This window comes from Pelmatolapia mariae, linkage group LG22 (genome assembly GCF_036321145.2).
Source record: "Pelmatolapia mariae isolate MD_Pm_ZW linkage group LG22, Pm_UMD_F_2, whole genome shotgun sequence".
NCBI lineage: Eukaryota > Metazoa > Chordata > Actinopteri > Cichliformes > Cichlidae > Pelmatolapia > Pelmatolapia mariae.
The window spans coordinates 12,496,643-12,511,980 of NC_086245.2; the positions used below are offsets into that span (position 1 = coordinate 12,496,643).

Consider the following 15,338-nt stretch of genomic DNA (forward strand, 5'->3'; position numbering starts at 1 on the left):
ACTGCCTCGTTTGTTGAGCTGTAATGGGATGTTCCAGCCTGCTGCCTGTGCGCGCTGCCCGAGTCCGAGCTGTCGCTTTAAGACAGCGATAGCTTTGTGTCTCATTAATTCAATGTACAGCGACGCGTTAGCGGAGAAACATTATTAGACTGCCCTGCGCGCACAGAGAGGAGAGGAGGGGGAGCTGAACGGAGCTGTGCGCGGTGACAGAGCCGGGTTTAAAGCAACAAAGGAAGAAGAAAAAACACCTCAAGTTGTTACTGCCGCTAAAGGAATAAAGATGAAAACATCCTGAGGATGGGCTGCACACGTTTGGATTAAAAGTCTGCATCATCGCGCACTTGGAGGATTTTCACCACCAACTGGAGTAAAGGAAAAAAATAGATCCGATCAAAGGAGGCGGACAGAAGATCTGAAAGCATGTCGTCAGAAAAGCACGGTGAGGCGTTTTAATTGTCTGAAGATCCAGGGCATCGGCCTATATATGTGTGTGTGTGTTTTGGTTTTTTCTAGTGTGCTGTCATCTGCGCTTTTCCCAGCTGCCCCCTTGTCAACCTCTCCATCCGCTTTTGCTTCTGCTGTGTCTACAAGATGATGCACCGCTGTGTGGGTGCAGCTTTGGTGGGGGTTGGAAAAAATAACCGCAGGGCCGTGGAGACTTTAAACTAATATCATCAGACTTTCTGTGTGTATCTGCTGAATTTATTTCTTTTACATTTAGTTTATTATCATGTTCAGATTTTCTTCACTGAAGTGAGCTTTCACATCCTTCCTGGACTCCCTGTTCCCTTTTTTTCCTCTCCTCTGTTATATATGTCTCACATCATTACGCACGGGCCTACGTACATCTCTCCTGACTATAGACAGGATGTGGGTGTCCTTTGCGCGTGCACGCCTTTAACAACCATTTATTGCTCGTGAACCTGAGCCTCTCTTCCACAGACACACACACACTTTAATCCTTCCACTTTCTAATATTTTAGAATTTGAAGCACCAGTTACTGATGTTGCTGGTGAACTGCATCTTTCCTCTTAAAAATATTCAAATAAACAGTAAAACAAAGCAGATGATGACACCTGATCTTGGCTCAGGAGGTGTGAAGAGCATAATGTGGAGCAGGCTGTAAACGTGACCGCTGTCTTGTGCTTTAATCAGATCTGAGAGGCTATAATTAAACAATGGATGGACATCTGCTGATGCTCAGAAGACACACATGGGAATGCAAAACCATTAAAACACAGCAGGGATGTTAATGTGTTCAGCTAAATGGGTGTACAGGTATTGGTTAACTGTTCCAAGCTTCTAAGTAGCAAATGCATCAAGAAGAGAGTATTACAGGCATTTTGCTGATGACAGACAGACTCGGTTTTAGTTCTAACTCGAGGGCAGCATCACATTCAGGTGTGCCACTGCCACAGCTCTGTGCATGCTTCTGGGTGAATCATCAAACATTAACGTGGCCAGTCACACCTGAGCTTTTCCCACAGCTCAAAATGTCTCAGGTTGTAGTTGTTACTCAACAGAGAAAATCAATATTTCTGATTAGGTGTGTTTGACGGCTTCTGGTCAGTAAAATCTGCAGCTGTGGGCACTGCAGATCAACTTAAAACGACTGCAACCTTAAAGGGACACTTTACCCCAAATCAGACATATCCTACCTCGGGCCTTAACCTGCTGTTTATTGATCTCAGCTGTTTTTAGTGTGACTTTTTATGATATCGGCACCAAACCAGCTCAGAAATGCTCACTTTACTTGGAATAAAATGCAACCAAATGGAAGATAGATGGATGCTACAGATTCAACTTTGCAGTTTTATGTCCCAGTGATCACTGAGATTAAGGCAAATTTAAACTTTACTGGCCAAACAAGAGTCTAGGGATGTTTCAAGATGGCTGCTGAGCTGTGAGACATTACAGCTGATCTGAGAGAGGAAGGCATGAATGTTTAAATGCCGTCACTCTGTCACGAGCCTCGCCTGGACAGGCTGACACTTTCATGCAGCTGGCTGGGGTAGTTTGGGAGTTTCTGCATGAAACTGCTCACATCAAGATTTTCTTTTTGAGTAACCTGGTCATTATTTCTGAGAAGAGGTGCTGCTGCTGGGTTTTTCCCAATCTAGGCTATTTTCTAGCATGTTGAGCACCACAAGGCAGTACTTTACTTCCATTATATCCAAGAGAAGAGGAGCATTTCTGCACCTCATCCCTCAAAAAACTGGGCAGCACGTGCCAAAACAACCCAGATGGATAAATTAGATTTACATTTGATTTTGAGGTGAGCTGTCCCTTTAATATTTAAGCATTACAGTTTAATGGAAACGGGAAAAAAATCAATATATATTTGAATAAAAAACTATTGATCTATAACAATATATCATCTATAATGATGGCTAGAATTGGATCAGTAGCAGACAACTTGCTTAAGACAGTGATCTATTCCTGCACAGAATTCAAACATTAAGGCAGAAAATGGAAGAGATTTGATTCAAAAGAAACATTATCATTATTTATTCAGTGAAATAACTGAAGAAAATGTGTATTTTAGCTGAAATCTGTTGTTGAAGTGATGACAAAACACTGCGTGTGATTGCATTTTGCTGAGTAATGACTAAATTAGCTACTCAGCGCTATTAAGGTCTTTATCATAAAGAAGAAAATAATGTGACGTCTCATGTTACTTTATATGGAATTCAAGTTATAATTGCCAAAGATGCTGCGCACACACACACGCACACAGATATATTTTCTGCTCGTCACATGATGACCTTTCAAAGGTGTCTTTCTCCTCGCGCTCGCTCCTTTCCCCTCTGTTTCTTTCTGGTCCACTTCCTGCTTGTGACAGGGTTGGGGCCTCTTACGTAAAACCGGTCCCCCGAGCGCACAAGTCGTCATCCCTCATCACCCAGCTTCTCTCCCGCTCGCTGACACTGCCTCCTGCTCTCCTTCTTCATGTCTCATCAAATCCTCCCTCTTCTATTCCTCCATCCATCTCCATTCTTTTTTTTCTCCTTTTCTTCCTCCTCATGTCCCTGTCAACTTGGATTATCTCAGCCACCTCCCCGCTTCGACAACGCAACACCCTCTCAGTTGTTTTCAGTGTTAAGCAAACACAAAGGGAGCAGAGGTGTGAGCATTAAAGTGTTCAGACGTCCAGAAGCAGACGGATGCTTCGGGACGTGTTTCTCGACACCTGAAATGCCACATTTCTGCTGCTAATAAACTTCTTTGTGAAGGATAAGCAGAGAAAAAGGCCTTTCTTCTTTTCCTTTGCCGGCAGTGAAAATGCCAATCACTGTCATCATTAGCCTGCGCAGGTTGGAAATGTCAGGCTTTGTAGCTGCTTTTTTAAGTCTTGCTGAAGAGCTGTGCTCCGTGTAATTGTTTTTTCTCCTCCTCGGCAGTGAAATAAGACATATTAGAGCCAACATGCAAACACACGTGTAGCCGTGCTCGAGTTAGATAACACGCTCTTGCTCTTACATCTGTTTCTTTTATTGTTCTTCCTCTGCCTTGTCTATTTCTGACTGCTCACCTACCTTTCCTCATCTTTCCTCCCTCTTCCACTCTCAGGGCTGGATGACTCTGGCCGTCAGACTATGCAGCCTCCTCCGTACCTGCCCGGCCCACAGGACCCCAACATGCCCCAGCACCCCAACATGCCTCCCGCGCCAGGCACCCAGCCCAACTACCCTCCTCCGCCTCCTCCTCCGGGTTCAGAGGGATACCTCCAAGAAACTCAGTTCCAGTGTGCCCCGATGGGGCCTCCGGGAGCCCCGCAGGGCTACACTGTCCAGACCCAGGCTCCGGGAGGCACCATGGCGCACCCTCCTGTGGGATACCTTCACCCGGGCTACCCGCTTCAGCTGCAGCCGTGCACAGCTTACGTTCCCGTCTACCCCATGGCATCGGTGAGTGAGACACAGCCTTGAAAGATTTCACAGCTCTGACATCAGGCTGCAGCAGAATTAAACCTCCACACTTCTTTGCGGCTCGTTTAAAATTGTCCATAATTCACTCCTCAGTAAGATCCACTAAATGTCATTTGATGCTTATTATGCAGGGAATCAAACATTCTTCTGTTATCTCAGGGGCTTGTCTCTATCTTCAGAGAAAATGCGCATTTTGTGAAGTAATTTGCTCATTTTCTGCTTCATTTGTGGCACCTGCTGTTCTGTCAATTAGCTGGACATTTATTAATCAAACGATGTCTCTTTTTTTCCCACATAATCAGCAATAAATGTCCAGAAAGCTCAGTCAGAAAAAGGAAAATTACAAACCTTCTGATTTGTTCCAGTGAGCATGTCTTTATTTATCAGGCTCGTGTCCCACCAGCAGCACAAAGAGCCTCTCGTATGATTTTAAATATTTTTAATGATGATGAATGATCATTTTTAATGATTAATGATGCACACAGCAGTGTTTCAAATAAGCTCTTTGGTGCTGCTTTTATTTCATTAATTTTGCAGGGTCAGACAGGGACGTAAACATGCAGGCTAATTCTGCACGGTGTTGCATTAATAGGCTGAAGTAATTTGCATTGATTGTCCTTGTACTTATATAAAAGCGTAGGACTTTTTTCAGGCTAGAGGACATGTGGTTTCATTTTTGTGTGCAGCTTTCCAGCAAAAACAGGCTGACTGTGTTTGTTTGATTCTCATAACAATCGAGATATTTCTCTGAGCTTTGAGCCTGACGGGTGAAATCGGTACTTCGTGGTAAAGTGTGCTTAAAGTGAAAGATCGTCTGGAAGCCAAACATAAATTATAATACATGAAAGCTGACTTTTCAGTTAATTAATATCAATGTAATCAGTTAACCCACATTACATAAATTATACTGCTTTTTTTTACACTCTGATACATAAGTGAGTGCGTCACTGAGGGGGAATATAAATGCCAATACAATATTTGTACATTAGAGGAGCCATAAGTTTGAAAAATGAGTCACAGAGCAGCAGTTCAAACCACTAAAATTAACTGATTTGGCAGATTTTAATTCAGCTCATATACAAAACAACAACAACAAAAAAGAAAGCAAATCTTTTGTTCCTGAACGTCATTGTAAAGCTTTTTTTCTTTTTCAAATTTGTGCACAAATCCTTTATAAACAAGACAATTAGATTTTAAGAGAAGCTAATTTTGTATAAAGAAATCCATATTTTTTCTTTGGGCTTTGCTGCTGCTTTTGCACAGACACGCGATTATCAACAGGAATAACTGGCTGCACAGGAGATGTCCTTCACAGCAGACGATGCCGATGCGTAAGAGCATCTTATGACACCCAAGCTCGGATCTGGGTTGCAAAATACTGCGAAATCATTAGAGGAGTATTATTCCAAATTACCAACACAATAATTTGCGTGCATGAAATTAAAAATTCATGGGACATCAGGGGCTCTGCAGATCGAAGAGGAATTTGTATGTTAAACAAAGGAAGTGCAGTAAAACCGTAAACTAACAATATAGTTGATGGCTGCAGGGAGGAACTAAAACATGTGCAGCACTAAATAAGTTTAAACTGAAGTTAAAGGCCAGTACTTGCAGGTGGAGGAGGGGTGAAGGACAAGTAGAGCTGCTTCTCTCTGTATTGTTCAGTTTCTACTGTTTTTCTGAGGCTCAGTTTTTTAAAATAAAACAAGCGCCGTGGTTTGATAAATTTAGCATCTCTGACAGATGGGGATATTTGAGGGGGTCAGAGGATGATAAATATGAAATCTTTTCCTTATTTTCTAATTCTGCAGCAGAGTTTTACCTCTCCAGGTCTCATCTCACTGTCCTGGGAGCTTCGGAGTACTCTAATATATTAATAACAATAATGACAGGAATGAGACCATTTGAGCAGATATGACATAAGTCCTTGGTTGAACTATTAAGCTTCAACATCATGTATTATAAGGACCAATCTGTACTCTTTGCCCATTCATTGTTGCTGAAGAACACAGTGGATTTTTGAACTACAGCCACATGTTCGTCCACGTTAATAGATCAAACAATTTATATTTTACCCTGAACTAACATCAAAGTCGTAAAACGAGGCCTCGGAAAGAGACTGTGAATCATCAAACATCTGAAAGTGCAGCTGTCCAGCTTCCCGTCGGTAATTTCTTAAAAGCAGCGTGGGTTTGAATGCGAGGAGAATAATATCAAGAGCAAAATCTGCACTGCAGCTCAAAATCACAAAATCCTTTTTTCTTTTTTTCCTTTTTTTAAAAATGTATTTCTGTCTGGGCTGCTGAGCTGATAAACATGCACAGCTCAAGCAGAGCGAATTGTGATGCGTTTCGTGCAGCTAATTGAAAAAAACCCAAGTGCTGAACATAATTTTTAATCCCGACAGGCTGAAAGCGGCACTGCACTCTGATATCTCGTCTCACAGCTAATGGTAATTACAGATATGACTGTACGGTGCAGGAGGCAGTCACGTCTCAGCTCTGCAGGTGGTTTAAAATAAAGCTAAAATTGTCCACTTGGCATAGAGAGCTGATGTTCAGTGCCTCCGCACCACGATTAGGTCGCCTCCAACGTCTCGTCTAACTGTGAGAAATTCATTTAAATTAAAAATGAGACAATCAAAAATCCGAATACCCCCTCTGACACCAGCGATCCCTGCAGGCTCTGCTTCCTGCTGCCCGGCTGCTGTGCCCTTCTTCACTCACATTAGCGTGTTCCTCTGTGTTTTGGTGTGGAAAGAGCTTTGCAAGCTGCTGGACTGTTTTAAAAGCATCGCTCTCCATCTTCTCCTCCTCTTTCTCTCTCTGTTCAGGGTCAGCCCTACATGCCGGCTGGAGGAACTCACCCAGGGATCCCACCGGGCCAGATTCACCCCATGCAAATGCCACCGAGCATCACCCTAATGGACCGCCGACCGCCGCACGACTACCTGCCCATCGCCGTGCTCACCACCGTCTGCTGCTTCTGGCCAACAGGCATCATTGCGATCATCAAAGCAGTGCAGGTTAATGCTGCTTCATAGTCTCCTTTTCATCTGTGGCTTTCATATCGATATAATATCACCTTTACAGATGACTTTGCAATGAATTTTCACTTTAAAGCCATTTTATTTGCAGACGCAGATGCTCCCATTTAAAATGATAAATGATAGAAATCCTGCAGTTTTTCTTGTTGTCCTGTAAAATAAGACAAAAGCTTTCAGTGACTTAAAGCTCTTTCTTTGCACGTTAGAACAAGACTCTATAAAATCAATATTTAAGAGAATATTTTACTTCCAGTAATTGCTCATTAATTTCTAGAAACAGCCGAGCAGTGTGGTTCTCAGTAAACAGAACAGGTATCTTTCTTACATTTAAATGTTTCATATCATCATACAAATTTTAATATTTGATAAGCGGAGCAAATACAAAATGACGTTTTTAAATTATGATTTTATTGATTGAGGGATAAAAAGCTATCCAAATGTATTTACATGCTCTACATTTTTTGAAAGTTGAGTTAAATTTTAACTAGCCTTCCTGAAGAAGGATAAAAGATCTCAAAAAGTAACACATCATGCCACAATCTGAAGAAACACCTGAGAAACAAAGTCACTGACATCTATCAGTCTGGAATGGGTTACAAAGCCATTTCAAATGCTTTGGGACTCCAGTGAATCACGGTGAGAGCCATTGTATACAAATGGAGTAACAGTAGTGTCCAGCCTACCTAAATTACTCCAAAAGCGAATCGACGAATCATCCAGGAGGTCACAAAAGAACCAGAACAACATCTAAAGAGCTGCAGGCCTCACTTTTCTCAGTTAAGGTCAGAGTTCAACAGTAAGAAAGAGACTGGACAAAAATGGGACCCATGGGAGAGTTACAAGGAGAAAACCATTGCTGACCAAAAAGAATTTAATTAAAAGAAAAATCACAACAACATGTTGGTGGTAGGGTGATGGTCTGGGGCTGGGTTGCCTCTTCTGGACTCTGGGCTTGCTGTAATTGATGGAACTGCTGTCTACCAGAAAATCTTGAAAATCATCAGTTTACACCCTGAAGCTCAAGTTTACTTCGGTTATGCAGCATGAGCCAAAACAACCCAGAAAGTTCACCTCTGAATAGCTCAGAAATAAACAAAATGAAGGTTTTGGAGTGGCTGAGTCAAAGTCTGGATTTAAAACGATTGACATGCCTTAAACGGGCTGTTTGTGGTGGAAAACGCTTCGATCTGGCTAAATAAAAGCAATTTTGTGAAGAAAAGCGGGACAAGATTCCTCCACAGTGATCTGAAAGTCTCACACCAAGCATCACACACACTTGATTAAAGTTCCTGCTACCAAAACCAGTTATTAGGTATAGGGTACAGTTATTTTCTCACACAGGGCCAGGTAGGTTTAGCTAACCTTTTCCCTTAATAAATGAAATCAGAAATTTAATTTTATATTTACTCAAGGTATCTTTGTCTAATTTTCAAAGTTGTTTGATGGTCTGACACATGTAAGTGGGACAAATATGCAAAAAACTAGGTATTTAGGAAGGAGCCAAATACTTTTTCACTGCACTGTAAATATTGCATTTTGTGTAACTATTTTAAGCTCTGAAAGAATACACATTTGTTGATGAGCGAACAGCTCAGTAACGGCAACAGTAGAACTGCGTATCTATGGCTTTGACATGTGTAGGTTAGTGAATATGACAGAAACTACAGTTTTCCTCAGACCTCCATGTCAAAATGTCCAAATTTACAGCAGAACTACATCATTGTGTGAAAAATCTGTGGTACATCTACTGCGGTGGTCCTGTGGAAAGTAATTGTCAAGTAGGTGTCGATTATGACGCTAGCTGTTTGTTGAGCTTCGCTTCACCTTATTCACGTCACTGAATTGGACCTCTCAACTGTGTTTACGGTAGTTTTAAAAATTGACTTGTACCTTTATGCGATTAATTTTAAGGACAACCAAAAAAAACCTGGATTTCACTTTTACCGACTCGCTACTACTGAAATATGTCACTGCAGGTTTCCAAAGGCAATTAAGCAAAAGGGTGCCTACTTCCATCTTTTATCTACAGTCTGTAGGGGGTGTGTCACTTGTTGCTCTCTTGTGTATTTTCAGTAGTTTTTGGGGCAACACTGGAGCCCTTAGTCGCAGAAGAATGAGATACTTCACACTTTGTGACACTACAAATGAGAAAACTAGATTATCTCAAGCTTTGATGTATATTTTAATATAATTTTAATAAGTACATATTAGGCATGTGGAAAGCAACTCTTGTAAAATGGCACATATATAAAAGTTTTCAGGCAAAATTATTTTATCTTTATCTTTTTAATGGGTTGTGAATTTAAAAAAAAAAAAAAAAAGCCTTCCAGCTGCATGTGAGTGTCAGGAAAGATCATTCATCCCTTGACTGTTTGTGTCAAAACAGGCTGTGGCGCTTTCTTCCTGCCAAGATAGGATCTGAAATGCAGAAAATGTTGTGGCTATGAATTTACCAACTGGAAAACAGGAGCCAGTATTTTGTGATTCATAATCATACAACAACAACAAAAAAAGCAGATGGAAAATGTTACTGCGTGGATTCACTGATGTCACCTCTACATCATCTGCATCAGCAGGCGCAGTTTATTTTTCTTTTAAATGCTGTTTTTCCGTGCAGGTGATGTAAAGTTAGAGCTCCGTCTGGTGACTTTCATACTTTTATGTTGCTCTGTTGTTTATCTAATGGCAGACTGTGCTGACCAACACGCACTCAACAGACCACATCATTACGTAACTGCGCCATTGTCAGTGCAACGGGACAGAATGGATTTTTTCCTCTGGGCCTGCTCAGCTGGCTGTGCGCTGAGCTGATCTGACAAGGCATGGACCCACCGGTCTGAGCTCTATATGATGTTATAGGGTGTTACTGCACATTCAGCCTGTGCTGCAGTGAAATCGATCCATTCATGCTGTTTCAGACTCTCTCCTGCTCCCACTCGTGTATCTGCTTGTTGCATAACACATTTTCGAATTTCTCCTCCCTCCTTCTCACTTAGGTGCGTACGGCGATAGCCAGAGGGGACATGGTGACGGCGGAAATAGCCTCCCGCGAGGCGCGCAACTTCTCCTTCATCAGCCTGGCGGTTGGCATTGCCTCCATTGTGTTGTGCACCATCCTCACCGTGGTAGTCATCATAGCATCGCAGCACCACGATGACGACTGGGAGCCGTAACTCCACTATTAAGTCCTGCTGGGAAATCATGGCCTGTATTAGCTAGCTAACTCTCAATCATTATGAGGATGTAGAAGCATTAAAAAAATGCACTGCACTCAAAACTGCTGCTGGCCCTCTGCATACAGCCACACACACACACACACACACACACACACACACACACACACAGCTCTGACCTAACCTGCCGCCATCACACACTCACAACCAACCACAGCTGTCGTCCAAATGCAAGCAGCTGTCAAACGAGGCCCAGCTTTGCTGTTATCACAGCAGCCGCTTAATATTTACACCCAGATATGAGCTGCAGGAGGGAAACAAAGCTCCTTGCATTAACAATTCATGTGACGCTGATTAATTCATACGTCCTTCACTGATGTGTTTGGATGAGAGGATAGGCCGCTGTGTGTGTGTTACATATTTTAGCAGCAAAATTGACCAAGTGGCGACCCCCGCGGTTGATGAAATTTCAGACACCGCATTTAAAAAAAAAAAAAAAAAAAAGGTTTATTTAGCATATTTAAGTCTCGCTGGTGCAGATATACATGTGTTCTCTTCTTTATGCGTGCCATGTGGAAGCAGTGTTGATTTGCAATGTAGAAGTGTCAGAGGGGATAGTCGATGTACATTTATAACATGCCAAATGCAGACTGGACTGACCAATCAGAGTATATATTTCTGTTTATGTATTATATTGACACTTATCTGTTTAAAACGATACTATATGAACTATGTGTTATTTATTTATAATCTGAAATTTATTCATTTATCCAGTATTTACCCATGCATCGACTTTGTCTGCTATAATTTGCAGTATATCGCTGTTTTATTGAATTTGTCAGACTGATTGAATTGGCCTGAATTTGATATCTTACCACTATGATATTGCACTTTGTAGTAACCAGACGAGATGATGCAGCTGCTTACATTTATAGTTTTTACAGTGCATGAATATAAATCTAAGCTAATGGGCTTTTAGTGCAAAAAAAAAATGCTGCTGCTCTTGGGAACATTTCCCTGAAATAAATGTGTGCTGCAGTATTTTTCAAGATGTCAAAGAAGCTACTGTCAAAACAAGAAAAGGAGACAACTTAGATAATAAGTCTTTAAATATTAGGTTTGCGAATATAGCATTTTAGAAGTGTGTTAGCCTTTTTTGTGTTGCACATCTCTTGCTATTTAATCTTTAAAACACTTTTTATGAGACTTAGTGCAAAATTAGAAGAATGAGGCAACATAATCCTGCATGTCATCCTCAGTTTGCTTCCATTTGTCTTAAATACTAAGGCTAGAAGTGTGGCTCCTTTAATTTTATCTACAGAGTTTGTTTTCATGCAATTCTGTGGCTCCACCGTTACTGTGTAAACTATAAAGTCAGGTTTCCGGGGTGGTAAAATGAATGTTTCTAGTGTGAGAGAGAGGAAAAATGAATGCCTGTGTTCTATTGTAGCACTTTCAGCTCTATCATATTACCTTAGATGACTCTCTCATACTCTCTTTCTCCTCTTAGGAGTTATTGGACCTATTAACATATCTCTGTTGATCCCTAGGATGACAATATTCCAAAAAAAAAAAAAAGTTTTATAAAGATATTAACACAAATAGGGAAGGCTTATAATTTGATAATTACCTAACAGTTTTAATATTATTATTTATATATTGTTTAATACATTGAAAAACATCTATACTGATATTTTTAATCTGAGACAGGGATTTAACCCACAATAATTACTTATTTTACAAATCCCATGTTATTCAATCCTTTTAGGTACATTTTATTTATTCTGTTGCATGTAAAATGTAAGTAACAGGAATGAAACAATAACAATTTGAAGCTGGAACAAAAAAGAACACTAAACCTAAACAGGCTGCTAATCGCTAACTCTGTCATTGTTTTGAAACTGCTTTAACAAGTTAAGATTAAAAATGATATGTGACTCCCAAACATGTTAGAGGAGTTGTGTTTCAGCATTTAAAAATGGATCAGCATTTTAGAGAATGAAATATCTTTCCTGCAGAGAGTTTCACTACCTGTGGCCTTGAGATATTAGCTTAGCTAGCTTAGCACAAAACCTGGAAAAGAGCGGGAAACTGCTAGCCTGGCTATGTCCAAATGTTTCAAAATCTGCCTTTAAGCATCTCTAAATTTATTTTTACACTTTCTTCTTGTATTATATATAGTAAATAGATGTAATGTTCTAAGTATTAAGCTTTAGAGATGCTTATAAGTGTATTTTTTATTATATTTTGGACTTAGCTAAATTAGCTCCCCCTCAGTGCTAAAATATGAGCGTTAGTATTCTCATCTCATCTTGTCTCATTCTCTGCAGGAGAGCTAAATAAATGTGTCTCCCAAAATGTCAAAGCAGGAATAAAAATAAAATTTTCCTCTTAAGACCCACATTTTCCTTTTCCCAGTGCAAATACAAGGCCAGTCAGTATGGTGACACTGAATTAAAATCAGTGTTAAATGAAACACAGGGCTGTTTAGTATTATAATTGCACAGAAGGCTCTGGCAGTGAGTGTGCTGACTGAATGGAGTCACTCCTAGTTTGTCTGGTGCTCGGCTGCATCTTCGTATGCAATCCTTTCTGATGGGATGAACTGCAGCTGTTGGCGCTACAGCTGGGAGGTGTGTTCCTCATTTCCTTTTCATTTCTCTGTTTTGTTTTTCGGCTTGTAAATGCAGCGGGTTGCTTGTTCAAAGAGCCAAAAATTACTGTGTACATGTGGTTCTCTTGGGGTTTATTATTCTAATTATGTTCATGGCTGTGCTGCACATGCATTGGTTGTTTCTGACTTCAGTTGTTTGAGTAATGAATAAAACAATAATTTTGAGCTGTGAACAAGAAATCGACGAAGACAGCGTCTCATTCTTTGGGTCTGTTTTTCACCTCTCCATCCTCTCGGTCTCTATGGCATCTCCTCTCTCCCTCATCACTAGGATGCTATTTATAGTTGCCCCGGTTTTCTGCCTCTCTCTGTCTCTTTTTTCCTTCCTCTGTCAGAACATGGACTACAGTGTCTTTTGCTATCTTCTGTTTAATCGCAGGATGTGCTGCAGGTTTTGGGCTCTGCACATTAAAATTAATAAACCTTCCTTAACTGTTTTACTGTATAAACATGTAAAATCATATCACATCGGTCACTTTCATGTTGTTTCCTGACCATCTTTTTTTTTTGCCTCTTTGGTCCGGAATGGATGAAAAAAGACTCATTATCAAACCCACAGTTATCGAAAACATGATTAATAATTATAAATGGATCTTTTCCCCCCTGGAACCACCACAAGGTTGATTTCACTCCCTTTCCACACCATTAAGTCTTTGGACAGTATTTTGTCGTTTTGCCACCACAGTGGACGTTAAATCCTAGAATCAAGATGTGATTGAAGTGCAGACTTTCAGCTTTAGGTCAAAGGGTTTAACTGAGCTATTTTCATATGTTCAAAAGTAAATGGACAAATGACTGACAAACAGTTTAGAGGCCAGGCGAGACCTGAGTTCAAGTGACTTACAAATAAAAATATTTAGCATTAAAGCATTACTGACCAAGCTTGTTAGCATTAGGTGATCCACCCTCTCAATTCAATTCAGTTTTATTTATATAGCACCAAATCACAATAATGGTTGCCTCAAGGTGCTTTATATTGTAAGCTAAAGACAATTATGGTCACTTTAGGTTCCAAACAAGCAACAACTGTTGTTGTAAATAAAAGTAAAAGCACGAAAAAAGTGAAAGCGGTGTCTGTATGTGAGTTTTGGGGACCCATGAGCTCTCAGTGTATATACAGTCCTGTGGTACCCCTTAGTCGCTGTCTGAACCAGTATGCTTCTGGGTTTCCCCCGACTTTACTTTCAACCTGAATAGTGCAGATCTCAAAGCACATTTCAGCTCCTTCATTTCACTAACCTGACAGCAAGAACCAAAAGAGTTACAGACTTGGTGAATGAGTGGGTGAAAAGGAGGGCTGTGACTGAAACGCACCATCTGCTGGTATAAAATAAAGACTTAGATGAGTTAGTGAATGGATCTGAAGTAAGCTAACATTTAAAATGAACTGAATAGAATGAACAATTTACCCAAGAAAATCAGTACATTGCATGCCCTCATTATCTAGTGGTGACTTATTCAATTAGTTCCTTTCTCTTGAGACCAGAAAGTGACGTAAGTCACCCAAATATTTTATCACCCCCCCTTTTGTTGGGCTGCTTCTCTCCTTGTTTGATTATGATTTTCTCTGTTTATATTGCTGCACACTTTTTTGAATATGAATTTTTGGGTTCCATGCTGTGCCTGAAAAGTCCCATCAATCCACTAGATTGGAGTTGTGGCTAGAGAGGTAATAAAAGTGTGATATTCACTGTCTTTTTTTTTTTTTGTTAATTTTACTAAAAATTTTATTGGATTTTTCCCATTTCAATACAAGAACATGCAACTGGAATACAGTTTAACAATTACTAATATCCCATAGTGATAATGAGGCCAATAAACAATGAGCAACATAAAAAAAGAAACAAAGAAAATAAAAAACCTTCCTTCCCAGACTTGTGCTTTCTTTCCCGTCAGTTTCTGTGTTCATGAACTGCTTTTATGTACATATGTCTGTCAGGCCCCCCTCACATAAAGTCCATAAATAGTCCCCATTTGAAGATTTCTTACCTACATTTTAGAAAACAGGTAATTTTTTTCCGGTGGTAGTTTTCATGCCTTTTTATTTGTTCACTGGTCCGTTTGTTTTCTTTAATAACACTACTATAATTAATTGTGTGCATAGGTATTGATATTGCACCAGTTTAAAAATGTGTATTTATTGTTTGTTTATTGACCTCAGCACAGGCTATTCTAATTCCAGACCTTACATCTTCCCTCCATGCGATTAATCTATTCTGAGAATCTTGCACTGATTTCACATTTTATGAAAATTATTCATGTAAAGCCTGAAAGCCTTGGAGGGTTTATTAAAGTCTCTCATGAATTTAAAATAAGGAATTAAATATCAGTTTTCATATATGAGTTTTAATTAGTATCATTTTTGTTAGAGCTAGCATTTTTGTGCAATTTATTACCCAAAGTTTGGTATACTTTATTTCTTTTAGTGATCTTTTATTACAGGTTTGTCACTTTGCATTTGTTGAAGTTTCCTTAAATGTTTTTCTTTTTTCATACATATGAAACTTTTGAGACA

General features: G+C 40.0%; 1 protein-coding gene across 1 annotated transcript; it reads left to right on the forward strand.

Moving 5' to 3' along the window:
* The first annotated feature begins 19 nt into the window (after window positions 1–19).
* On the forward strand, window positions 20–10,682 carry prrt1 (proline-rich transmembrane protein 1). Its single transcript, XM_065470584.1, has 4 exons — window positions 20–439; window positions 3,572–3,909; window positions 6,764–6,955; window positions 9,973–10,682. The coding sequence occupies exons 1-4, from the start codon at window positions 421–423 to the stop codon at window positions 10,147–10,149; spliced, it is 726 nt and encodes a 241-aa protein (XP_065326656.1). The 5' UTR covers window positions 20–420; the 3' UTR covers window positions 10,150–10,682.
* The last annotated feature ends 4,656 nt before the right edge of the window (window positions 10,683–15,338 follow it).